The sequence below is a fragment of the Sorex fumeus genome, unplaced genomic scaffold (assembly GCF_029834395.1).
Source record: "Sorex fumeus unplaced genomic scaffold, SorFum_2.1 ptg000024l, whole genome shotgun sequence".
In the NCBI taxonomy this organism is placed as follows: domain Eukaryota; kingdom Metazoa; phylum Chordata; class Mammalia; order Eulipotyphla; family Soricidae; genus Sorex; species Sorex fumeus.
The window spans coordinates 35,941,575-35,967,788 of NW_026606081.1; the positions used below are offsets into that span (position 1 = coordinate 35,941,575).

Below are 26,214 nucleotides of genomic sequence, written 5' to 3' on the forward strand. Positions count from 1 at the left end.
AGTTACACACACCCCAACCCTTAATTGTTCTCTCCTTTCTCACCCCTTGTTTCAATTTTGTAACACAGTTCAATGGAATGATAAGAACTGAGGTTACCAAACTTATTTTGCTAACTTCCCCCTTCTCAGGAAAAAAAAATTTTAAAGTATCCTCCTCCCCGGAAATTTACCTACTTTAAGCAGACTAATAGAAAGCAAATCCCAGCCCCACAATTGTACCCCAAGCTTCTGCCCTCCTGGGTGGTCCCAGTGCCCCTAGAGGGGTGGTATTGCCCACTGGATTTAAGTTTGAAGTCTGTTTTTGTTCTCCAAAATAACTTTTTTTTTTACAGAGACTACATTCTAATTATCAGTGCATTTGAAATGTGAAAGTCAAAAGAAAATGTGATAAGCACCTCAGGAAAAAAAGTCAGCATTACCAGTGACTCGCTCTTTGCATATACACATCTATGTCCACATTTTTAAAAACAAAAACAATTCATAACTTAAAAAAATAAAATACAATGAAACCTATTGCTCAACTACTTTTTCATTCAAAACTAAGTTTTCTAGCTCGGAAAGACAGTACAGGAGAAAAGGCACTTGCTTGCCTACGGCTGAGCCCGTTTGCAAGGTTCAGTGAGTTCAATACCCAGCACCCACTGTGGGTTTATTCCAAAGCACTGCCTAGCCCTGAGCAGCTCAGGTGTGGCCCCCAAACAAAAAACGGCTACTGTTGACCCCCCACGCACCTTTCCCCTCTGTTTTCTTTCCCAGATATACTGGTTTAAGGATGGGAAGCAGATCTCGCCAAAGAACGACCACTACATCCTTCAGAGAGATCTGGACGGGACCTGCTCGCTCCACACCTCGGCCTCAACCCTGGACGATGACGGCAACTACACGATCATGGCTGCCAACCCCCAGGTAACTGAGGTCCCCGGCCTGAGGCCGCTGTCAGGACTCCAGCTTGCTGGTGCTTATTGGCCCCAAGAGCTGTTTACCGGAAAGATGAAACCATTCTCCCAGGTTTAGCATCCACCTGGGTGCCCAGAGAGCCGGTGCCTTTGCCTGAGCGTTTGTTCCAGTAGGTGGCGTGCTAGAGCAGGGCGTCCGCCCTCGGTCCGGTCCTGGCAGCCTGGTATGTGGGTTTATAAAATGCCTGTTTGAGGACCAGAGAGATAGTACAACTGGTAGGGTATTCGCCTTGCAGGAAGTTTGATTCCCCCTGGCACCGCATATGGTCCCCCAGGCATTGCCTGGAGTGATCCCTGAGCAGAGAGCCAGGAATAAGCCCTGGGCACTGACAGGTGTCCACAATTCCTAAAAGATTTTTTAAAAATATATCAAACAGTAGCTGATAAAATTTTTATTTAAATATTTTCTTAAAAATTTGTTTTAATTTAAAATAAAATTTGTAAGCTACTTAACTCCACATAGTTTACGAAGATGGTTCCGTGGGAGTAGTTCCAGTGCAGATGGTCTAACAAGCACAACTCACTCTGAGGTTAGTGAGATAGTTGGATGATGGAAAGTCCCACGTTGGAAACAAGCCAATAAGCAAACATTCAGGTAGTATAACTTCATTGAGGATTTCTTTCTATTGGGAAAAAGTATGGAGGAAAGGATAGTGAGCAGCATGTTTATGCTGGAGTAGAACACTGGGGGGAAAGCACTGTAACTGTCACTGCCCTCCCGTTGTTCATCAATTTTCTCGAGCAGGCCCAGTAACATCTCCACTGGAGACTTTGTTGTTACTGTGTTTGGCATATCGAATACCTCACGGGGAGCTTGCCAGGCTCTGCCGTGCGGGCGAGATACTCTCGGTAGCTTGCCGGGCTCTCCGAGAGGGCGGAGGAATCGAACTCGGGTCGGCCATGTTGGCTGCGTGCAAGGCAAACGCCCTACCGCTGTGCTATCGCTCCAGCGAAAGCAAAATAGTTTTAAAAATATACACATAACTAATAAGTGGAGATAAATTGCAATTTGAATAATGGCTCTGTAGCATATTCAGGACTCTCTTTTTTGCATCGTCTCCTGTACTGGCCTTTGGGGTCAGAGATCACTGGATTCCTAGAATTTCAGAGGTAGTTCTTAATTATCATGTTTCCAAATCAAGTCAGTAAATTCATTTTTATGGACTATTTGCATATTATAGTCCATGAGCAAGATCTGGGAGACCTCCAGATGAGGAAGAAGTGAAGAAGTGATTCATACCCTAAAAATAAAATGTGAAAATTAATTTGACAAAGTCTGCAGAAGTCACATAAATAATCCACTTTAAAAATAAAAAATAGCAATTTTAATGTATAACTAATAATTAACAATTATAATATATAACTAACAAGAGCCATATTTTAAAAATATATATGATACCCTTTCATATTTATTATTCTGTTGAAAGGAAATAGTAATTGTTAGACAGTGACACAATTTAGCAAAGTTTACACACTTAAAAGTCACTTCAGGCCCTCTCTCTGGCAGACAGCCTGCACTCTGCCTCTTAGAAAATAATAGAGTGCTATTATTTTCAACATTATTTAATAAAGCTTTTGTATTATTTAAGGAAATAAAAATGAAAGTCAGTATAATGTTTATCCTGTTCGAATATACTCTCATGGAAAGATATTTCTGCAATACAATTTGAATGAAGAACAGATTTGCCACAGATCTGCACAGCAAACACTGCACTCTCCACAAGTTTCCATGGAAATGCATTTTTTGACGCTCTGATTTTTCAATCAGTGTATGACGATCACCTGGAAAAACGGCAAATTCCAGCCTGTATAAAAACGTTGCACTTCAGCCCACTTTTGTGTTTATGCCTGGCATACTTGAAGGACAAAAAAATGAAGCTCACCTTTTAAAAAATTTGACTTTGAGTATATTTCCTTGACAGTTGACAAACTGATTTTTTTAGTTTTTTGACTACTCAGAATTTAGTTAAGCCCAAAATTATTCTTCAAGTTGGATTCCTTTTCCCCAAGAAAGACAGATATATTATAGTAATATACTTAACAGTGCTCATCAGTACTCAAGGCATTTTTCCTAGTGAATAGTTTATTAGAATTTCAAAAGAACAAACATGGAAAACTTACATTGTGTGTCTGTTTCTAGTCTTCTTTTAGAAAACTGTATTTTTAACATGTGGAAAAGTTCTAAATGGGAAAGGACCCCCAGCTCCTGACCTGCGAGTTGAAGGCGGCAGGCCAACTTTGGGTTCAGCCACCTCTGAGCACTGAAACTACCTACACACCATGATAAGGTCTTAGATTAAGGCCAGTTACTGAATATTTCCCTTGTAAACAGAGAAAGAAAGGAAGGAAAAGAAATCAAAAGAAATACAGGATATGAGGAACACCAGAATCCTGGAACAATGATGATGACGCTGCTTCCCCGAATCTAGCTCAGCACCTGGACCAACTTCGAAGCTATTTTTACCTGTGAAGAAAAAAACAAATAAAGCCCAGAGAGGTTCAGATGAAATAAGGCCCAAATTCCAGCCCTCCTCACTATATATCTCATAACACCTGTAATAAAGCAGACACCAATATGGTTTTGAGGGGGGTCTCCCAAAGGGAGCAAAAGATTCAAAGAACCCCAAGAGACAGTTGCCAAAGAATTTCCTAATATCTAGAATTCCAATTATATGCCAAAATTAGATGAATTCACCCAACATTTTAAGTAAAGGGGGTGCGACTTTTGTTTTCCTTTCCCATTGAATTACCAAGGCAAGCGTAAGAGGGGAGGAACTCAAGAAGAGAACAAAGGGGCTGGAGCGATAGCACGGCGGGTAGGTCATTTGCCTTGCACGTGGCTGACCTGGGTTTGATTCCCAGCATCCCATATGATCCCCTAGCATCGCCAGGAGTAATTCCTGAGTGCAGAGCCAGGAGTAACCCATGTGTATCGCTAGGTGTGACCCAAAAAAGCAAACAAAAAAAAAAGAAGAAAACAAAAAGGTTGTAAAAACGGGCACTTAGAACTCAAACTGAAATTATTAACTGGGATAGTGGTGGAGGGAAGCGGACACTTGGGGGAAGGTGTGGTGCTGGAATGTTTTCTCTATGAAACTTAAGCATTAACAGTATCATAAACCATAGTGCCTAAAATTAAATTTTAAAAAAGAAATTATTAGAGCATTTTATACTTACATCATTTGGTATTACTTGCTGTTCCAAGTTTCTGGGCATGTTGCCTGGTTGATTCCAATGTCAAGAGTAAAACTCCAGGGTCTAGAGAGATAGTGTAGCAGGGAGGATGCTTGCCTTGCATGTGACCAATCAAGGTTGGATCCCCAGAATCCCATATGGTCTCCTGAGCATTGCTAGGAGCAACCCTTGAGCATCGCCAGGCATGACCCAAAAACAAAAGCAAAAAAAAATAACAGAAACAAAATTAGAATAAACTTCATTAGCTATTTGAAAGCAAAGAGGTGATTAATGTAGCAGGCCTTTTTTTAACTTAATGTATAGCATGAGTTATCAGTTATTGCTGTAGAAATACCATAATAGAAATGTTGAACATTTCATAATCCCAACTTTACAGTATTTGTGATTATCTTTTAAGATATCTCACTGCTCTTGTCATTTGTGGGTTAGAGCATAATCTAAAAGTGCCATGTCATAAGCAGGCCTTGTAAAAAAATAAAAATAAAAATTTTCAAAAGTTTACTAAAAGCTAAACTTTTTAAGAGATATTAATCCCCAAAGCATAGTACATAGTCAACAGAAAGCAGACAGTTTCTTTTCTTTTTTTTTTTTTGAAGTCTCTCTTCTTTTAAAATTGAATCTCATGCAGATACACAGTTACAAATTTGTTCATAATTGGGTTTCAGTCATATACTGTTCCAATACCCGTCCCTTCACCTGGGTACATTTTCCACCATCTATGGGCTGACGTTTTCTTGATCCCCTTCAGTTACCTAAATTCTTTTTACATTTTATAAGTAGTTGGATTTGAAAGGGAGACAACTGTGTCTATTTTATTTCTGGTACACTGCAGCTTACATATGTGGAATGACCAAGGGAAAGGGAAAAGGCTGGAGTGGAAAAATCGGTTCAGTAATGAAACACAGACGGTCCAGCTTTCCTGAGCAGTGGGAAATAATTACAGACAGCGGCCAGGAGAAAGGGGTGAGAACCAAGGAAAAGAGGAAAATGCTAAAGTGCAGCAGAATATTTTATAGAATGTTTTTCCACCTGCCTCAACCGTTAGGGAATAAGAAACACGTTAGCTATTGAAGTACATCCAGATTCTGCTTGGGCTAGAACACTCAGCTCGACACAGAGGCATAGACTCTCTATGCCTCCCAAGCAAGAGAAAGCACATAGTTTAGTGAAATAGTGAGGGAGTGCAGGGCTGCACCAAACATTGCCAAAATGAGGATCACAAATAGTTTATTTTAGACTCTAATCCTATCTTTAAGACACAACCAAATCTAAACAGAATGTTTGACTCTGTTTTGCTGTGTTGCTAAGTTACTGTCTATTGCGCTTGGGTTTTTAGAATGGCTGTTTTGCAGTTTGATGTTTTCTCAAGTTGCAGTATGTATACAAGTGGCAAATTTCATAAACTAGGAACTATACATGTTATTTCCATATTATATAAATAGTTGGCCTTGCATGAGGCATCAAATAATCTTTACAAGCTGGATGTTAATACAGGATCGCATTAAGAATTCAAACTCATTACTTGTACTATAGCTTTAAACTCTGTGGATTTGTTTGGAATGGAAAGTAACACACAGCTGAGTTAAATTTAAGAAGCTGGTTTGTTGATTGTGCCTTGTTTTTAGCATTATAAGGTTTCCCAACTCATTCCAGGCTTCACTTTAAACATTCACTTCCATTACTGCTTCATGTGTTAATAATAAAGCAGATAGAAATGACAGTGTTAATAAAAGGAAATGCCACAGCATTAATGTACATCAGTACACACTAATTATGACTATTACTAGGGTTAACTAGCACACTAGTATGATTAACATTATTTAAGGCTAATTTTGTATGAATTTTGTCATAAATAAAACATCCTTAAAAGCCTGAGATTTAGACTGTGTGCAATTGGAGACATCTTTTCAAAAATGATTCACTGAGTTCTGGATTTTTTTTAATATAAAAACACCAAAAGTCGGGCTGGAGCGATAGCACAGCGGGAAGGGTGTTTGCCTTGCATGTGGCTGGCCAAGTTCGATTCCCAGCATCCCATCCAGGAGGAATCCCTGAGCATTGCCAAGTGTGACCCAAAAAAGCAAAAAAAAAAGTCTATTGGAATATCTATTGGAATATTTTCACAGTGCTTGCTCTTGGTCCTCTATTGGCTAGTAATATTATTAGCATTGTAGCACTGTCCTCTCGTTGTTCATCGATTTGCTTGAGTGGGCACCAAGAATGTCTCCATTGTGAGACTTGTTACTGTTTTTGGCATATCGAATATGCCACAGGGAGCTTGCCAGGCTCTGCTGTGCGGGCAGGATACTCTCGGTAGCTTGCCGGGCTCTCTGAGATGAACAGAAAAATCGAACCCAGGTCAGCCACATGCAAGGCAAATGCCCCTGCCCTCTGTGCTATCACTCCAGTAATATGTAATATTATTACCAAATGATAATTGCCCCTTTTGAAGACCAGTCTTTCCTTTTATTTTCATAAGAGTAGAGGGGTAAAAAGGTGACAAGTTCCTTTTTACTTGAGTTGGGGGTGTTAAGGAAATAAATATTCTGTAGCAATGTTTGTGTATTAAGTTCTAAGAATAGTGGTAAAAATCTTGAAAACCATAAAAGTATATCACCTTTTTAGTGAGAGGAGTCAGGGTTTATCCGAAGCAAAGTCAAGTAGTTTGAGTTGAGTAGAACAACTTCCTATCTTATACCAGAAATAAAGCCATCAGCATAAACATACTGGATAAATCTGGGTGTCTTGCATCTTGTAGGTGCTAGAATAAGTTAAGAAGGTTGGTGTCTGGGTTGGGGAGATAGCTCAAAGGGCTTGGTTGCCTTCCACAGGAGCCTCGGGTTTGAACCCCACAACACATGGTCCTCCAAGCATCACTAGGAATAGCTCTCAGCGCTGCCAGATGTCGCCCAAAAACTGGCAGAAAAAAAGTTTATCTTCTCTCACATATTCTCTGCCGCTCCATGCTAACACTATTATTATTTCATTTTTCCTTCATGTAAACAAATACCAAAGAAAGCCAGAAAAACCAACTCCATTACATATGGGGGAAAATGGGATTGAACAAAAAATATTGCTTCATATTCATCTGGTTATTACTATAATTATATCCACATTCAGTGCTATAATTAACATTTTGAGCCTTTGCTAAGTACAAAATACAGTATCAAGCCCTTTATACCTACTAACTCATTGTAACTTTATATGAATCCGGGCAGCATCAACTTTATGGTTCTATTTTGCAGAAAAAATAAATTTAAGAGATTAATTTTCCATCGAAAGTCTGCTCAATTATAAAGGACCAGATTATCTTACAAACCCAGGCTGTCTCCAGAGCTAAGGAATATCATTCAAAGCTTCCTAGGGCACATCACAGCATGTAGTAGGCATAGAGGTAGCATTGAGGAAGAATTATTTTGAAATGATCAAACTAAGGACAAAAGAATATGCCTCTTGCAAAGTCTATCCATTTGAAAAATAAGCTACTGAATTACCTGAAAAATCATCTTGATGCTTGCCAAGTATTTCATATCTCAAACCCATGTAACCAACAGTACCAGCAATGATAAATTTATTAATGATAATCTATGATATCAAGGGCTCCTTGATATTTACTCACTGACCTTGGGTTATGTCATTTAACCTTTACAGCATTCTTGTGGGACTGAGAAAGCTTCTTAGTTTTTATAGGGAAAAAGCTAGAACAAGTTTAGTTGTCTTCCCAGAGTCCCTGGGAAATTCAAATTCAGGATAGAATTTTTTTTAAGCTACTAACATGTTTCTTGAAATTCAACCTGATTGGTTAAATTTAAATTATATTCTTTTTCTGTCATATAAATGCTTAGTTAATATTAACATAAACATTGGGTAAATCTGGTTAAATCTTCTGGTTTTTATACAACAAAGAAAAAAATTATTTGTTATGTAATATATATGTATATGTATATTTTTTTCTTTTTGGGTCACACCCGGTGATGCTCAGAGGTTTCTCCTGGCTCTGCACTCAGGAATTAATTCTGGTGGAGCTCGGGGAACCATATGGGATGCTGGAAATTGAACTCAGGTCAACTGTGTGCAAGGCAAACGCCCTACCCGCTGTGCTATCGCTCCAGCCCCATATAAATATATTTTAATCTATTCAAAGTTAAATTACTTGCCGAAACTACAGAGCAAATAAGGGAACCATATTCCATATCACTACAACTGAAGGTATTTGTGTACAATAAAAATTGAAAAGTTCCAAAAAGAATCATGGGTCTTAAGCATTCATTTGTTAAATATCCACTAAGATGCATCAGTTAGGTGTTTTTATTTTTTTTTTAATTGGGGAGGTAGTAGAGGAAATTCTAAGCAAGTCACATCCAGATTTTTTCATTAGCAGATACACATTTGGAATGGTGAGATAAAACTGCTAGCTTAAGGAATGCCAAGTATTTGCCAAATCCTAGCATAAAAGGATTTTACTATGTGACCTAAACTCATGACAGTTAATCAATTAATCTTGGTTAGAAGTAATTCCCCTTCATAATATCATACTTCATACCTCCTTGGAAATTTTCAGGAAAAGCACTGTTTTAACGATGATTTCAAAAACAAATATTGTGAATGCTAGAGGAAGTGACAAATCTAGCGGTGTAAGACTTTGGGACCACCTCCTATCTGTGAAGTCCCAATTCTTCTATCTGTATTACATTCCTGCGTACCTTTGCCTGATCTGGGTGTTCATGGGTCTAAAGAAATTGGTGGAAAGCTGTGAGTCCCACTGGCTGGATCTTGCCTTCCCTGACTCCTTCTCTCTTCCCCCTTCACCAGAACCCTCCCCACACTGTAGCCTATTCTTAGTTTGAATTCAGGAAGTTCCTCAAGGACACAGAATGCCTCTGCTGTGGTCTGCCAGTGTTGGCCACTTGGTGTGAAACTGGGAGTCAGTGATAGCTTTTATTCTTAGAGCATCGAGGGTTGCTCATCTGTCTGAGCTGCAGTTCGCCAGGTTTTCTCATTGGTTGCTCCCTTTTGGTACCACCGGAAGTGCAGGTATGCCTGGTTTTTCCTACATCTTAACCACTGGACTGTACAGATGTGTGTTTTACACACTGAAGGCCTGCAGCATCCCTGCATCCAGCAAGACTGTCTGTTTTGCCCCTTTTCCAGTAGCCTGTGCTCATCTCACGTCTCTATGTCAGCATCTTAGCAAATCTTGCAATATTTTTCCAGCCCCAATTTCAAACTTTTTAATAACTGTGTATGTTGTGGTGATCTATGATATTGATGTTACTAATTGCTTTTGGGGAGCCACAAAGTGGGCCCACATCATATAACAGACTTACACTCTATGTAGTGGGGATAGAGCTCTTGCCTGGTGTGCAGCTGACCTGGGTTCAATCCCAATTCTGAGAGCTTGGCTGACCAGTTGTTTCATGGCCCTCTCCCTTTCCTCACGCCTTCTTAGTCCCTGGAACACACGATTAAAGTCAGACCAGTGAAGAGCTTTCCCTGGCCCTAGGTATTCATATGAAAGGAAGGGTCGTGTGCCACTCAGTGCAGAACAAAAGTTAGAAATGATTACACTGTTGTGGAAGCTTTTGCTGACGCTGATCTAGGCCAAGTGTTAGGCCTCTTGTGCCACAATCATCTCGGCTGTGAATGCAAAGGAAAGGTTCTTGAAGGACATTAGAAGTGCTGCTCAATGGACACAGGAATGATAAGAAACAGCCTTCAGGGGGATAAAGTATTCGTGGTCTAGAGAGAAGATTCATACTAGTCACAGAACACTCCTTTAAACTACAGCCTAACGGAGTATAAAACCTACTTCTCTTTAGTTCTATGACAGCTGAGAGAAGGGGAGCAAGCTGCAGAAGAAAACTTTCAAAGTTTGAAGGCAGCAGAGATTGGTTCCTGAGGTCTAAGAAATGCCATGATATGAAAGTACAAGGCAAAGTGGCAGGTGACAGAGAAGTGACTAAATCAAAATGCCAGGCTGGAGCCATAGTACAGCAGGTCTTGCCTGGCATGCTGCTGACCTGGGTTGAACCCTAGGCACCCCATATGGTCCCCCAAGCTGGCCAGGAGTGATTCCTAAACTCAGAGCTAGGAGTAAGCCCTGAACACTGCTGCATGTGGCCCCCAAAACCAAAATAAATAAATACATAAATAAATACATCATTTTTTTTAAAAAGCCAGGTATCAATGGCTGGCTTCCTTCTACCATCTGCATTCTCTATTACTTCTCTCAGTTCACGTAAGTTATCAGCTATTCAATCAGTAAGTTAAAGAAATAAAATGTGACTTTTCATTACAAAGGCAAAGGTATTGAACTTATTATGGCTTTGCCAACTCAAATATGTTCATTTCTTGCAAACATGGTGTCCGATATTCATTTGGTTCTCCTGTTCATTCTCAGGCATATTATTCTTATATAATGTTCATTTTATTGTGCTGCTGTCTTGTTCAGTGTATGGTTTTGGGCACATACCACTAACATCCTTTAAATCTAATACTAAAAAGATCAGATTTTTAAAAAAAACCCTAAAATCAGTCCATTTGATTTCATTTGGAAAATACTACAAGACAGATAACTTTATGCTCTTTTGCCTGGGAGCATCCTTATAGTCTACAGTGAACCCAGCAAGGGTGATCACCTTTAAATGCCAGCCTAGATAAAGCAGTCAAGTTCATTTAATAGTTCGGGCTGAGACCTTGTTACTCAAGTTCTTTGAGTATAAAGCTAGTTCTACTGAGTTTACCTCGGGTGAACATTTGTTTCTGAGTGGGGTTTGTGTGGTCACCGTTATAGCCCGGGATCTGTGAAGAAAAAATGGCTGACAGGACATAGGACAATACATCTGAAGGAGCTTAGTGGCTGGTTGCTTTGCAATGCAAATAACATCTTTCCCTGGTGTCTCTGACAGGGCCGCATCAGCTGTACCGGACGGCTAATGGTACAGGCTGTCAACCAGAGAGGCCGAAGTCCCCGCTCGCCCTCCGGCCATCCTCATGCCAGAAGGTATTTCAGACAAACCCTTTGTATTATTTTTCTACCTATAAACTCAACACAGTCATTATGTAATACAAACACAGAAGTGAACTTTCGTAGAAGACAGAATGTCACTGAGATTGTTCACTGTCACCAGTGTCTGACTTCCTGGTTATTATACACCTTTGCAGCTGGGGAAGGGTCAGGAAAGGGGCAGTTGCTGACCCATGCTACATGCATTCAGATATACCATCACTGGTATAGCTAGTATATCTGAGATCGTAGGCACATTAGTAATCAAATAGGTAGTAACTGGTATGCATGTACTAAATCCATTGCTCCTAGAATTAAAAAAAAAATAGCTGCTTTGCTAGGTTCACTGTTTAGCCACTTACTTTGAAAACAAGTTTACATCATTTGCAGAATGAGAGATGATTGCAGCAGGACTCAAGAGTGACCAAGGCCATACCTGGCCATGCTTGGGGCTTAGGCATATACTCTACCACTTGAACCATCCTCAGCCAAGATAAGTTTACTTTAGGCCATAAGTCCTATTATTTTTGTTTGTTTCTTTGGGCCACATCCAGCTGTGCCCAGGAGATCATATGGGGTGCTGGAGATCAAACTGGTGTCAGCCGCATGCAAGGCAAACGCCTACCTGCTGTACTCTCTCTCCAGACCCAAACCATGAGTCTTGTCAGCAAGATTTGTCCTATTTCAAATGCTCAGTAGACAGCTGCTAACAATAGTGTGCGTTCCACTCCTACGAGCGCCTGAGTTTACCCAAGACGTAGTGGGGTGAGGACCAGGAAAGGACAGCACCATTTAATGACACACTTCATTAGCGTCAGGGTGCAGCCTGTCCCCTTGGGTCCCTGCTCAGGTATTTTACAGGCAGGGCTCGCTCAAAAAACAGAAGGAAAACAAGAGAACAGCAGCAGACAGGAAGCTGCATCGGAGCCCCCTCCTGTGGCTGCTGGGTACTTATTTCAGCTTTCCCAGGCAACTCTGACTCCTAAGGATTTGGTCACTGGTGGCACTGTCAGGTCACAAATTCACAGGCCTGCATCCCTGGCTAGAATGACAAAATATTTAGTAGCAGGGTCTAGGGTCTTCAATACATTTGTTTAACTTTTCCTTATGTCTCTTAAGTAAAGCATTTTGCTCCTACATTCAATCTGTGCATGGAAAAACTATATTTAAAAGCTGATAAGTATTAGCTTTTTATACTTTAACTTTTTATACTTTAACTTTTTCGATTCTTTTCTAAGTATGCTTACACTTCTAGTGATGGCTGGCAGAATTTGTATTCGGTGTCTTGCTCTTTTCTCGAGCCTTCCCTGATACTTAAATTGTATTTGGCTTAGTGGTGCCCGTAGCACCCTACTTAAAGGCATAAGGCATGCCCCCAAAATATATGAGATTTTCACATATTTATTTTAAAAGGAGAAAAAATGTCTTACAGCACATGAAAAGTGATGCAAAAAATCCTAAAAATGTTACTGTTTTCTTGATTAATATAAATTATTAATAATTTATAATTTATTAAAATAAAATCTTGATTAATATAAAAAGGAATTTTTATTAGATGTTAAATTGGACAAACTGGCAGGCTACCAAATGTAACCTGCCCACACGGCAGAGTTTGGCAAACTCCCCGTGGTATACCCAATATGCCAAATACCAGTAACAATGATGGATCTCATTCTCCTAACCCTGAAAAAGCCTTGAATATGGCACTTAAAAAAAAAAATCTCAGGGCTAGGACGAAGAAGACGTTACTGGCACCTGCTCGAGGCAATCGACGAACAACAGGGTGGTCGTGATCGTGATTGTGATCGTTAAATTTTTACAAAACAGTTAACTTTGTTTCCTATAAATTTAAAGTCACTAGGGCAGGATATGGTTGTTTCTTTTGAAAAAAGATTGGGCAATGAATAAATGAACAACAGCCGCTACTCCTCATACAGCTTTGGAAATATTTAGGGAAAAGTTTATTAAAGAGTGCTTTATTTTTCCCCACTTCCCTTTTTATGATTTAAATGAGCTTAAAGGACTGGAGTAGTGAAGATATGTAACTAGTAGAAAAACATATAATAAACTGCCAAATGAGATAGGATTTTTGCTTTTATGACGTTTTAAAAAAATATATAAATCTTGGGGGTAAGAATCAGGTGAGGAAGTTTAATTGGTGCCCTGTACTTTTTGGGTCACACCCGGAGATGCACAGGGGTTACTCCTGGCTTTGCACTCAGGAATTACGCCTGGCAGTGCTCAGGGAACCATACGGGATACTGGGAATTGAACCTGGGTTGGCTGCATGCAAGGCAAACGCCCTACCCGTTGTGCTATCGCTCCAGCCCCTGTACTTTTTTTTTTTAAAGATAACAATGACTACCAATTCTCTTGTTTTAAGACCTCGCTCTAGATCAAGGGACAGTGCAGATGAAAATGAACCCATTCAGGAGAGATTCTTCAGGCCTCACTTCTTGCAAGCACCCGGAGATCTCACTGTTCAAGAAGGAAAACTCTGCAGAATGGATTGCAAAGTAAGTATCTGTTATCACTGACAAACCTATCACTTCTCATTGCCATTTTTATTTTGTTATTTAGAGAAGTTGCCTAAGATATAGGTAACTTTTGCAAATATTTTCAGGCTTATGATTTATTCAAGAAATATGCTGGATACTTATACATTATTTTAAATCTTCCTTTACTTTTAAAGTTTTGCTAATAAATATGTTATTTACTTAAAACTCCATATATCACACTCCAGGAAAATCACTGATAGTTTTTATCCCTCTCAGGTTTTCCATTTTGTTGAAATAATAAGCATGCTTCTGGCAACTTTGAATTATCTCAATGAAAACAACCCCATTGATTTCTGTTCTTAAAATTTATATAATTTTGTTTCCTTTGCACTTAGTTTGTTCCCCCCCCCAGTTTTATTTAGATGATGCCTACATTTTTTAATTTTTAAATTTTATTAAAGTACCATGATTTGCTGTTATTCGTATATTCAGAGTATTTTAGACATTCTATGTTCCAGCACCAATCCCACCACCAGTGTTTTATTCCCTCCACAAGAGTTCTCAGGTTTGTGGCTGGAGTGATAGCACAGCGGGTAGGGCACCTTTGCCTTGCATGCAGTTGACCCGGGTTCAATTCCCAGCATCCCATATGGTCCCCTGAGCACTGCCGGGGTAATTCCTGAGTGCAGCGCAAGGAATACCCCTGTGTACCGCCGGGTATGACCCAAAGAAGAAAAAAAAAAAGAAAAAGAAAAGAAAAGAAAGAGTTCCCAGGTTCCCTCCCCCTCATACTCTTTTCTCCAGCCTGCCTCCTTGACAAGATGCTTATATTTTTAAATTAAGACATTTCTTTCCCAGGGCTGGAGCCATAGCACAGCGGGTAGGGTGTTTGCCTCGCACAGGTTTTATTCCCAGCATCCCATATGGTCCCCCAGCACCACCAGGAGTAATTCCTGAGTGCAGAGCCAGGAGGAACCCCTGCACATCGCCAGGTGTGACCCAAAAAACAAAACAAAACAAAACAAAATTTTCTTTCCTAACCTTAATACCCTCAAACTGAGGCTATTGACTGGAAGTGGTGTACATCCCTGTTTTGCCCTTGCTTTTAGGGGGGGAAACATAAAATCTTCCATCCTGAGTATCTTATTATATGTAGATTTGTTTTATAGATGCTCTTTACTATGCTGTAGAAAGTTTCCTTTGTTCTCAGCTTGCTTGGAATTTTTGTCAGGCATTTTATCAAGGGTCTTTAACCTATTAAGATGGTCATCTGCTTTTCCTGTTCATCCTGTTGATGTGGTAAATTACATTTTTTTAATATTTGGGGAATTTCTTACATCTGTGTTCATGAAGTATTGGTTTGCAGTTTTCTCTCTTGCATTGCTTTAGTTTGACTTTGCTATGGGGTTAATCCTAGCCTCATATAAAATGAGTTTTCATAGTTAAAGGTTTTTTAAATAAAGAAGTTTGTAAGTTCTCCCTTCTCTTGTATTCCCTGGGAATTTTTGTGAAATTGGCATTATTTCTTCTATAAATATTTTAATCAATTGCCAAGAAAGCCATCTGGTTTGGAGGGGTTTCCCTAACCCCCTTTGGTTGGAAAGTTCTTTTAAAAATAAATCAATTTCGGGCTGGAGTGATAGCACAGCGGGTAGGGCTTTTGCCTTGCTTGCACACAGCTGACCCGGTTCAATTCCCAGCATCCCATATGGCCCCCCCGTGCACCGCCAGGGCTATGTCCTGAGTGCATGAGCCAGGAGTAACCCCTGTGCATCTCCGGGTGTGACCCAAAAAAAGCAAAAATAAATAAATAAATGTCTAAGATGGAAAAATAAAATGAAAATAAACATGCTGAAATGCTGATTATGACATCTGTGATCCTCATTCTTTTTTTAAATTTTATTTATTTATTTATTTTTATTAGTGAAACACCATGAGGTACAGTTGTAGACGTACTCTTTTAATCAACTTGAGCCATATCCCCAGCACCCATTTTCTGTTTATTTTTTTCCTTTTTTTTTCTTTTTTTCTGGTTTTTGGGTTACACCCAGCTATGCTCAGCAATCATTCCTGGTGGGGCTGGGGACCGAAAGTGGTGTCAGTGATCCAACCAGGGTCAGCTGCATGCCAGGTGAGTGCCCCACCCACTCTGCAGTCTCTCAGCATCCCTGTTTCATTTTCTAAGAAAAGTTGGAGTGTCTCCTTTAGACCCATTTTCGACAGCTTGGAGAGGCGAGTGTTATTAGATATGTGAACACTGCACTGTGTGCAGAACTGCCTTTGCTAGAGCTTTAATCAACTTCTCCAAGGATCCTGAGGCCAGCAATGTTTGAACCACAGCTCAGAATAGCTCTGACTGACTTGGCGCCCAAACCCTACTCCCCGTTAGTTAGCACTAAAAAAGAAAGGTTTTAATTATTTGGGTGCCCTCTGCTGGCCCTCTCTAGGATTGCAAGACACAAATTTAAGTGCTTCAGTCTTAGAGGATTTGGGCTTTACATTTTTTTTTTCAAGAAAGTAAAATGGGCTTGTGGAAATGTACAGAAAAAGTAAGTGTATTTTTAACTAATTCAGCATCACTTGATCACTTGACTTCCCGTTAATCGGCGATTTGCTCAAGCGGGCGCCAGTAACACCTCCATTAATCCCTGTCGCGTGCTAGTGTAGCCCAATGGTATCTGCTCATTCTGGGAACACGAACAGACTCAAACCAATCATTCAGGGTCTTGATGAAGAAGTCTGACCATCTGGTAGGTGGGCGGCCACGCGGTCTTTTGACATCCCATGGAATCCAGTCGGTAACAGCTCTAGTCCAGTGGTCGTCTTTAAATCTCATTACGTGACCAGCCCATCTGATTTTTGACACCTTGGCAAACGAGACAGCGTCCCTGATTCTTGATCATCAATGGATGTCGGAACTCCGGATTCTTTCTCTCATTTGAGTGAAACGTGATATTCCAAGCATAGCTCTTTCAATTCCTCTTTGGGAGACCCAAATAGCGTTCTCATTCTATTTGTGTAGGGCCCAGGTCTCTGAGGCGTATATTAATGCAGGAAGAACAGGGGGATCGAAGAGATGTGCCCGGAGCCGGAGGTTCTTCGTCCTCTTAGCTATTTCTTCAATGCTCTTGAAGGCGTTCCAAGCCGCTTTCTTCCTCCTGCACAGCCCGGGTGCCAGGTCATTTGTCAGCATAAATTATTTTATTTTTATTTTATTTTGTTTTTGCTTTTTGGTTCACACCCGGTGATGCACAGGGATTACTCCTGGCTCATGCACTCAGGAATTACTCCTAATAGTACTTGGGCGACCGTATGGGATGCTGGGAATCAAACCCGGATCCGCTGTGTGCAAGGCAAATGCTCTACCCGCTGTGCTATCGCTCCAGCCCCACATAATTCTTTTTTACAGTAAAAGTACACAAATTGTGTTTCATTGTGTGTATATGTATATGTGTAAGTACTTTATTTTTGGTTTATAAGAACTCATGCAGTCTGGGGGAAGGGGGAAGAATTCATACAATCTACCTGTAAAATAATATTTTCATCAACAGAAGTAAATTTTATTTAGATAGATCATTAGATGATATTAATGAGGACAATTAATGTGTAATACTATTTTAGACTGGACTGAACATGTTCGCCACTCAATGCCTCTTTGGCTGATCACAGCGCCCAGGAGGAGAGAGAGAACAGGGGGGAATGCCCTGCCACAGTGGCGGGGGGGATGGGGGGATGGGAGGATGGGGGGGAGGGATATTATCCTGGTGGTGGAAAATGGGCACTGGTGGAGGGATGGGTATTTGATCGTGGTATGACCGAGATCCAAGCACAAAATTTGTAAATCTACAACTGTACCTCATGTTGCTTCACTAATAAAAAAAATAAATAAATAAAAATAAAAATAAAAAAAATAAATAAAAAAATAAAAAATGTGTAATACTATTTTATGTGTAGCACTATTTTTGGTATAAAAGGGAAATTGTAACTGACAGAAAAAAATTTTTTAAATATACTGGGCTATAGAAAAGTAAAATTTCATAAAGTCTTGGATTTACTTTAAAATATTGTTGCATATGGAAGTAGGAATATTGATAAGTACCTTCCCTGAATAGTCACCATACTAGCTCCATTTTAGATTATATTTAAGAAGGAGATATGATAACATTATTTCACTGCACTGAAATACCTAGCCTTTAATCTCTGCTTGTTGATTTCACGGTTACAGTAGGACCTGAGTATAAATGTAGAAAATCGTATCACACGAACAACAGATGGAATGTTCCTGTTTCAGGAAAACAAAAAGTGTCAGCATATGTAGGCTTTTTTGTTTGGAAGGGAGGGGTAGTCATTAAAATAAGTCCAGGACTATAGCATCAGCTGGAGTTCACCTCAGTACTCCCCCCATCTTAACCCTTCAGGTATATTCCTAGACACTGATCACCTAAGGCTTGGTATCAGACTCTGAGGGAAAATAATTAATCCCACTCCTGGAACTGAGCATCCCTCCTGCCCCCCAGCTCAGAGCTTGGCTCTGCTGGGTTATCGCCTGCTCACAGTGACCTACAGTTCCCGAGATCAAGCTGAGATTTTTGCGAAAGCAACAATCTAGGTAGGGGGTTAGAATAAGGAGAGACTACCAGGCCTTTCTCTTTGCTTTCACGGGAGTGAGAAGCCCAGCTCAGGTGTGTGATGAGTCTGGGGGCCCAGGAGACCCAGAGCTTTGGGCCTCTGTCCTACCAGACTGTCTCCTCATGGCCCTGTTGTTCCAGGCTAGCTAGAATTTGGGGACAAGCCATGCCACTACTTCCCAAACTTGGAGACAGCCTGGTGGCCAGCCAGCTGCATGCTTGCAAATTCTCTCCATCTTTGTAAATATGTCCACCGTCGTCTCTTACAGTTCTCCAGCCCTTTGCCACCTCTGAATGTGGAAGCCACCGGTGGTGATATAAAAGCGCATTACGCCCCAAGCATGAAATTTGTGTTTTGGTTTTTTCTTTATTTTGGGGACATACCTGGTATTGTTCAAGACTTAATTCTTCAGGACAGTGCTTGGAGGACCATAGGGGTGCCAGGGATGAACCCAGGTTGGCCAACCACATGCAAAGCAAGCGCTGTACCTACTCTGCATCTGGTTGTTTTTGTTTTGTTTTGGGGTCATACCCGGCAACACTCAGGGGTTACTCCAGGTTCTGCACTCAGGAATTCCTCCCAGGGGTGCTCAGGGGTCCATATGGGTTGCTGGGCATCAAACTCAGGTTGGCCACGGGCAAGGGCAGCACCCTACCTGCTGTACTATCTCTCTGGCTCCACCGGGCCGGTTTTGGGCCAAGCTGGGTTCCTCAAAAGAATTGTGTGCATCCAACTGACATCTTTTTGTTCAGAATTTCCCACTTTTTGTGAATTAGGGGTAGGGGATTTAAAAGACCTATTTTTTTTGGAGTATTTTTTTTAATTTATTTTTTATTTTTAGTGAAACACCATGAGGTACAGTTGTAGATTTACAATTTTTTGTGCTTGGGTTTCGATTATACAATGATCAAATACCCATCCCTCCACCAGTGCCCATTTTCCACCACCATGGATAATATCCCTCCCACCCCCATCCCTCCCATCTCACCCTGCCTCTGTGGCAGGGCAATCCCTTGTGTTCTCTCTCTCCTAAAAGACCTATTTTTAAAAGTATTTTTTTGTCACCCCTGCCCTTTTGAATCAAGGCTAAAGGCCATAAAAATGAACTGCAGTGGCACCCATCTCTGCCCTTGGCAGCGCAGCATTCTGAGCAATGAAATATGCCTTTATCTGATCTCCAGTCAACACGACTGTCATGGTCTCAGCACCGCCGTGCTGTTTCCATTGTGCTGCTAATCTGTGGGGATGGCTTCCTGGGTAATTTTCCTATGGCTCTTTGACTTAGTCTCAGGGATTATAAACTAGTCATAGCACTGGGTGTTGATGGATGCATTAACTCATGTCTCCATAGCTACAGCAGCTCTGTCCTGGGCGCCTGGAGTGCGTAAGTGGCAGCTGAGTATCTGTCATTGTTATTAAGGCTGGACGTCTTTGTTTTTTCCCCGGGGAAGGGGGGTGCTCGGAGCCTGGGGCTTACTTCATCCTCCCTGAAATCTTTATGACCCTGCCGTCAGCCCCGGTCAGCAGAGGATGTTCTAATCCCTATTTCACTGTTCTTCACCTGGCTCCATGAGAAACCAGCATGAGTCTAGGCAAGTTCAGGAAAGGTTTGAAGGCACCCGAGTGTCGGTCTTCCTCCCAGTGGGACAATCGGCAGGGCCTGCCTGCACTCAGCACGAGCTGCTCTGTCGGAGGGGAGAGAAGTGAACAGTGTTTCCCTTTCTGGTTTAGGTCAGTGGGTTACCCACCCCAGATCTGAGCTGGCAACTCGACGGGAAGCCCATCCGGCCTGACAGCGCGCACAAGATGCTGGTGCGTGAGAATGGGGTCCACTCACTCATCATCGAACCCGTCACGGCCAGAGACGCGGGCATCTACACGTGCATCGCAACCAACCGCGCAGGGCAGAACTCCTTCAGCCTGGAGCTCGTCGTTGCAGGTAGGGGCGCCCGTAGCCCTTTCCCACTCCCAAGGGGCATGTCCGCTCTGGCAGCATAAGTTGACCCTGCCTTGGTGGCCATGACGGAAGTTATGCCAGGCTGCTCAGGAAAACTGTATGATCGGAAGAGACAGTGAAGGCATGTCCGAAGGCCTAGAAAATGAGAAACTTGGGGGCTGGGGTAGGGGTAGTGCTCCCAAGCAGTGCTCAGGAGGCCCTGGGCCCTCACCAGCAATTCTCAGCCGGCCGGGTTGGTATTTCAGTGCAAGGGCTAGAGGATGTGATGCAGCTGGGGCTCCGCAGTGCTGCAGATACCCAGGCCTGGGCCCTCAGGACCGTACCCTGGTGGTACCCAGGGGACCAGTTGTTGCCAGGAACCAGGCCTAACTGCAGAACTTCGCCCCAACCCCTCAAACTCATTCTCTTCTCTTGGAGCCATTATTATTTATCAGGCCTCTCTCCCAGGAGCCTAGGCAAGAGAGAAAAGGATTTTAGTCACTTTTCTAGGCCACTGTCCTCATGTGGTTTTTGGCCAAGCTGGGTTCCTCAAAAGAATTCCTCAGGGTTTCAGAGAGAAAGAGGAACAATGTTAATGTGCAAGAATTAGCTTATCATGCTTCTCTGCACACCTTTTTCTTTACAGTTATGGCAATGATTTCAGACATCTCTCCCCAGAAACCATAGTCAAATTAAACAAGGATCTGCTTTTTAATTGAATTCTCCTCAAGGTACATTCTAGGAAAGTAACGTTATATGAAGTCTTACTCTTGGATAAGGAAACTGAACGTATGGACAGGAGCTGCGCATGATTAGGAACTTTAATCTCTGTTCTTGAAAATATCACATTCGCTTCTCACACTTCTGTGTGCGAAGTACTGCATGTACTTGATCTCAGTTGGTTCTGATGAGCTCTTTGTAATGCTTCCGTTTTTATGAGGATAAAATCATAAAATGTGGATGAAGCTCTGCATCAGGAAAATGCTCCAGAGCAGTGTTCCAAAGGGTAGATGCTATTGTCACTCAGAGATCCTATGATATTCAGGCTCATTTATGGCTTCTATACTTGTTTCAAAATGGAGACCCAAGTATAGTGGAAACTAAGGTTCTGTTCTCACTTTACCCAGGTAGCCATATAAAACCCAATAAAAGTCCAAGCCTCTACACAATGCATGGGCGAGGTGAATCTCAGGCCCTCAAAACTTCCAGGTTAAATTTCTCTCTTCCTGGCTTTCTCCATGGCTGCTCTGTTTTTGATGTCACACCAGATTGGGGGCAGGAGGACTGGGGGGGAAGACGTGTATCCTTAAATTATTCGCTGCTGGCATCTCCAAAGGAAACACCTTTCACTGAAATTGCTTCAAGCACAGATCCAAGAGAACAATTTCCCATTCCGTGATAATCATCTCAGTGTGATTAACCATTAGTTCTGATGCGTTTAGACAAGATAATAAAGTCTTGTTTCCAATGACTACCTTCAAATAATACAAATTATCATCTGCAGAGTGTAAAACTTTTGTTGACAAAGCTGCCCCCCCTTTATTTTACACCCGACCCTTTGAATCCTAGGGTGCATGTCTCACTTATGCTAGGACTTAGAAGTCTTCAGAAGCGGGAGAGTAGCTTTCCAGACAGCTGGGAGGGGAGTTGAGTGGATCCAGGTCTGAGAAACTCGCCTACCTGAGCACCACTAGGTGGCGGTGGTTGGTCAGGGCTGGCAGGGCACTGCCTCATCCTTAGAGCAGGGTCGCCCATCCCAGATGCCAACGTAGGATCTCACCTCCTGGCGAACCAGCAATCAGGACAGCAGATGGCCAGTGCGCTGTATGGGCCTGTCAGATGTGAATTAATTGAGAAAAATAAATGAGTCGAATGGAGCGTGGGGACCTTTCTTGGTGAAAAGAACAATTTGGAGAGGGTGAGCGTCTTAAAGCACCTGAAGTGACAAATGGCCTTTCAAAGAAAGGAGCTATTTAAGCGATATTTCAGAATCGCTTTTGCAGCAGCCTTTTGTCGCGCCTCCTTCGTGTGTCAGTGATAGATCGTTCATCTCGTGTTCTCGCAGCCAAGGAGGCGCACAGAGCCCCTGTGTTCGTGGAGAAGCTGCAGAACACGGGCGTGGCCGACGGGTACCCAGTTCGACTTGAGTGCCGTGTGCTGGGCGCGCCCCCGCCGCAGATCTTTTGGAAGAAAGAAAATGAGTCCCTGACTCACAGCACTGACCGTGTGAGGTGAGACTAGTGACTTCCCCTACCCATCACCGCACTGTCCAAGAGATGCACTTTGCACAAAGAGGTGCAGAAAATTAAGTGCAGGAGTGCTGCTTATTGATTTTCTATAACCAAGACAAAAATCATGTCCCCTAATATATGATTACATGTTTTTGAGCTTGTGTGTGTGTGTGTGTGTGTGTGTGTGTGTGTGTTTAAGTGCTTACCTTCCTACGTGAAAGATAGATCCATTTGCTTCCATAGTTGATAGAGGAACTATTTGTTCAGCGGCTTTTATAAAGGCAGCCCCATCCAATGGAAATTAAGTGCACAGATGTATTCAACCTCTCTTCTCGTCTGCTCTTGCTTCCCATTAGAGTTAATGGGGCCCACAGCCTCTCTGGAAGAAGTATGACCCTATTAGCTGCTCTTCGCACCGTGCTATTTCTAATGATCTCATTAAAAATGATGCTTCATGTCCAGAGCCACTTTTTAAAAATTTAGAATGCTAATGACTTTCTCTCTCTTTTTTTTTCCTCCAGCATGCACCAGGATAATCACGGCTACATCTGCCTGCTCATTCAGGGAGCCACAAAAGAAGATGCTGGATGGTATACAGTGTCAGCCAAGAACGGAGCGGGCATTGTGTCCTGCACTGCCAGGCTGGACGTTTACAGTGAGTGCCCCTTCACCTCATTGCAAGCCTCTGGCATTCTTAAAAATAAAAGACACAAGGCTGTGTAGCTAAGAGGTTAGAGCACTGCTATTATTACAAAAAAAAAAAAAATAGTTACCTGGACAGCAAGTCACATTACTTTCCTGCACTCTTATAAAACTATTGTGTGTCATTTGCCAGTGATTTCATATTGCTCTTTCTCTTTCTGTTTATAGTTTCTCAACATTAATAGTGAAGTACACCAGGAGAACAAATACCCAAGTATCATTCAGGAGCTTGTATTATTAGCAAAATATGCATGTGGAGTTCCCTCTGCTATTGGCTAGACAGTTGTGGCTTCATTATTTAAGCATCCCTAGGATATAACAGTAGGAAAGGCATAACCACATGACTTTTTCATATTTTCTTGTTCCTGTGCTCTGCCTTTTAACATTTCTTCCCATAACACGACCCTATCACAGTGTCTTAATGCACTCCAAATGTGTGCTATCGATTCTGGAATGCCTAGTTTGCGCCTCAGTGCTTTTCTTATCTATGTCCTCTAGCAGCTCAACAATAGGCTTTGTTTGTGTATGTGTGTAAATGCATCATAAACTTAAGGAAAATCATTTTTTATTGAATTACCAAACTCATACAGTAATAACATGCAACTTACTGGCATAAAAAAAAACACTAGAAAAAGGGACTGGTTGTTCAAATATTACCCCTTTCTGAGTAAGAACTGTTAGATTCTGCAGGAAATGAGAGGCCTCAATCTTCCCTACTGTCCAATTTTTCTTTCAACTGACAGGTATTCTGCATGGATGTTTTAACACCAAGTGACTATAATGTCTGTGGCATTTATATTGGAAGATTTTCTTAAAGGGACAGGGGTGAGAATTAAAATACTTAGCAACATTTCAAATGATTCCCATTGTAGTACTTGCTGTGAAATGGCATTTTGTCTTTGTTATCTAAGTCTTAGCATCCTGCTCATTATCATTATCAACAGCTAACCTGAAATACCTGAGTAAAATGCAAAACTATTCTTGAATTTTAGGGTTGATGCTATGAACATGGTCCATCTTTCACACACACAAAATATGTGCCTGTAATATAATAGAATACATTCTGATGTTTATGTGAAATCGTCAAAGTCTTTCAAATTATATCTTAGCTTTAAAAACCTTACCTTTGAGCCTAGAGTATAGAGCATAGCGGGTAAGGCATTTGCCTAGTATGCCAGCATTCCAGGTTTGATCCATTCCAGCACCGCATATGCTTCCCAGAGAGCCAGGAGTAAGCCTGAGCATTGCCAGGGGAGGCCCCAAAACCAAAAAAGGAATAAAAGTCTTAAACATTGTTTTTTTCTCTTTACAGCCCAGTGGCATCAGCAGCCACAAAGCACTAAGCCAAAGAAAGTACGGCCCTCAGCCAGCCGCTATGCAGCACTTTCGGACCAGGGACTAGACATCAAAGCAGCTTTCCAACCTGAGGCCAACGCGTCTCACCTGACCCTGAACAGCGGCTTGGTGGAAAGCGAAGACCTGTAACCCCACAGTCTCGCAAAAGTGGAAATAACCAGTGCCTTGACCAACTTGCATTCCCTCATCACATTATGTAAAGAGCAAATGCATACCTTTGTCTGTAGGGAGAAAGGAACACCAAAACAATAATCGCGTTACTTGGTATACCAAACTTAGAATTTTAGTAGGTGATGCTGCATAAAAATGTACACATTGCACAGAAAACTCACCTTCGTCATCCAGCGGACAATGTTTGGAATTGCTGTGATTTAAAGAGGTCTGAAAAGCCAAATGCTGTAAAGGAGATCAGTTGTTCTAAGGTAAACACAATGTTTAATATCCAAAGTGCCTTTAAACATTAGCTCTGGGTGCTGCATACCACGATAATGTGGGCTGCATAACATGAGCAATTGTACCACAAATAATAAACAGATAAGTCTCAAGGGGCAGTGTATTCTGACAGCTACCGTGAACCAAGTGCAATATGTAAGGGGGAAACAGAAGCAGGGAGGACAAAGAAATCCAAGAAAATGCCTTGTCTTTGCAAATCAGAAAGAAGGAGTGAATTAAATTTTGTGCACATCAAATTTTCTAACAGGGCTAATAAATTTCTAATGGGGCTAAAAACCTCTAATTTTTGACCTTTTCTTTTTATGTGTAGTGAGTGGTCTCTTTTCATTCTACGTTCGTAGGAAGCTTATTGACATCCCACATTAAAAGGCTAAGTTAAATATAAAGAATTCAGAATAAAGCAGAACTAATTACACTCCATTCCAAGAAAGGTATCCAAAGCACCCACATGACCAAGGCATAGCATTTGGAAGAAAGGGGTTTGGCAGGGAAGGGAAAGAAGGGATTATTACCAGCACACTAAGACTATATTCATTTAGAGAAACTTGTATCGGGGGCAAGAGATATGGACAAGGCCAGGCTTTTCTTTGGTTTTCTTCAAACACAAAACAAAATGCAGGTGAAAAGCACCGCCATTCAGAAGCCAGGGGTCCAGGGTCAACGGGAAGTTTGGAGCACATGTGCTATGGACATTTCAGTGTGTCTTGAAGTCTGTGTCATAGTTGAAGATTTTAGGTGTGTAGAGCAAGTTGAAAATGGAATGAGACTGCAAGATTGGCATAAATGAGAAACTGTCTGTAGGAGTTAGTCTACCGGAAGGAAATGGAGGCTTAGGGAAGACAAAAACAGATTTGTGGCATATTTTTTTTTTGGTTTTATTTTTTTAATAGTAGTACCAAGATTTGGTGAATGGAAAATACTGGTTCCATTCCACATTACCACGCAACCTTGGCTTACAAAGGTGCTAGGTTCCAAATAGTTTGTAAAGGCATCAGCAAAGATGGATTGTTGCTGTCATTTTTGTTTTTGTTTTTAATGCATATGATTCTGCATCAGCTAGATTGAGGTGATTCTGACCAGACTTGATGGTTTTAAGTCGGAACCAATAACTTTTTAAAGGAGAAGAAATAATTTGGCCTACTATTATAAAACATGAGGCTTAATGGTACTTTGCTATGAAAAGAAAACACTGTATTCCTTTTGCAAAACACATTTATCTTTCACTATTTATAATAAAAATGCTGCAGAACTA

At 41.5% G+C, this 26,214-nt stretch overlaps 1 protein-coding gene across 2 annotated transcripts in view; it reads left to right on the plus strand.

Moving 5' to 3' along the window:
- PALLD (palladin, cytoskeletal associated protein) overlaps positions 1-26,214 on the plus strand; it is a 478,687-nt gene extending 452,473 nt beyond the window's left edge. For both annotated transcript variants that reach the window (XM_056114259.1, XM_056114261.1), the window contains 7 exons: positions 757-906; positions 11,060-11,154; positions 13,541-13,673; positions 20,016-20,223; positions 22,286-22,451; positions 22,973-23,106; positions 24,466-26,214. In XM_056114259.1, coding sequence (XP_055970234.1) covers positions 757-906; positions 11,060-11,154; positions 13,541-13,673; positions 20,016-20,223; positions 22,286-22,451; positions 22,973-23,106; positions 24,466-24,638 — 1,059 coding nt within the window. In that variant the 3' untranslated portion in view covers positions 24,639-26,214. The remainder of the gene's footprint in view (positions 1-756; positions 907-11,059; positions 11,155-13,540; positions 13,674-20,015; positions 20,224-22,285; positions 22,452-22,972; positions 23,107-24,465) is intronic.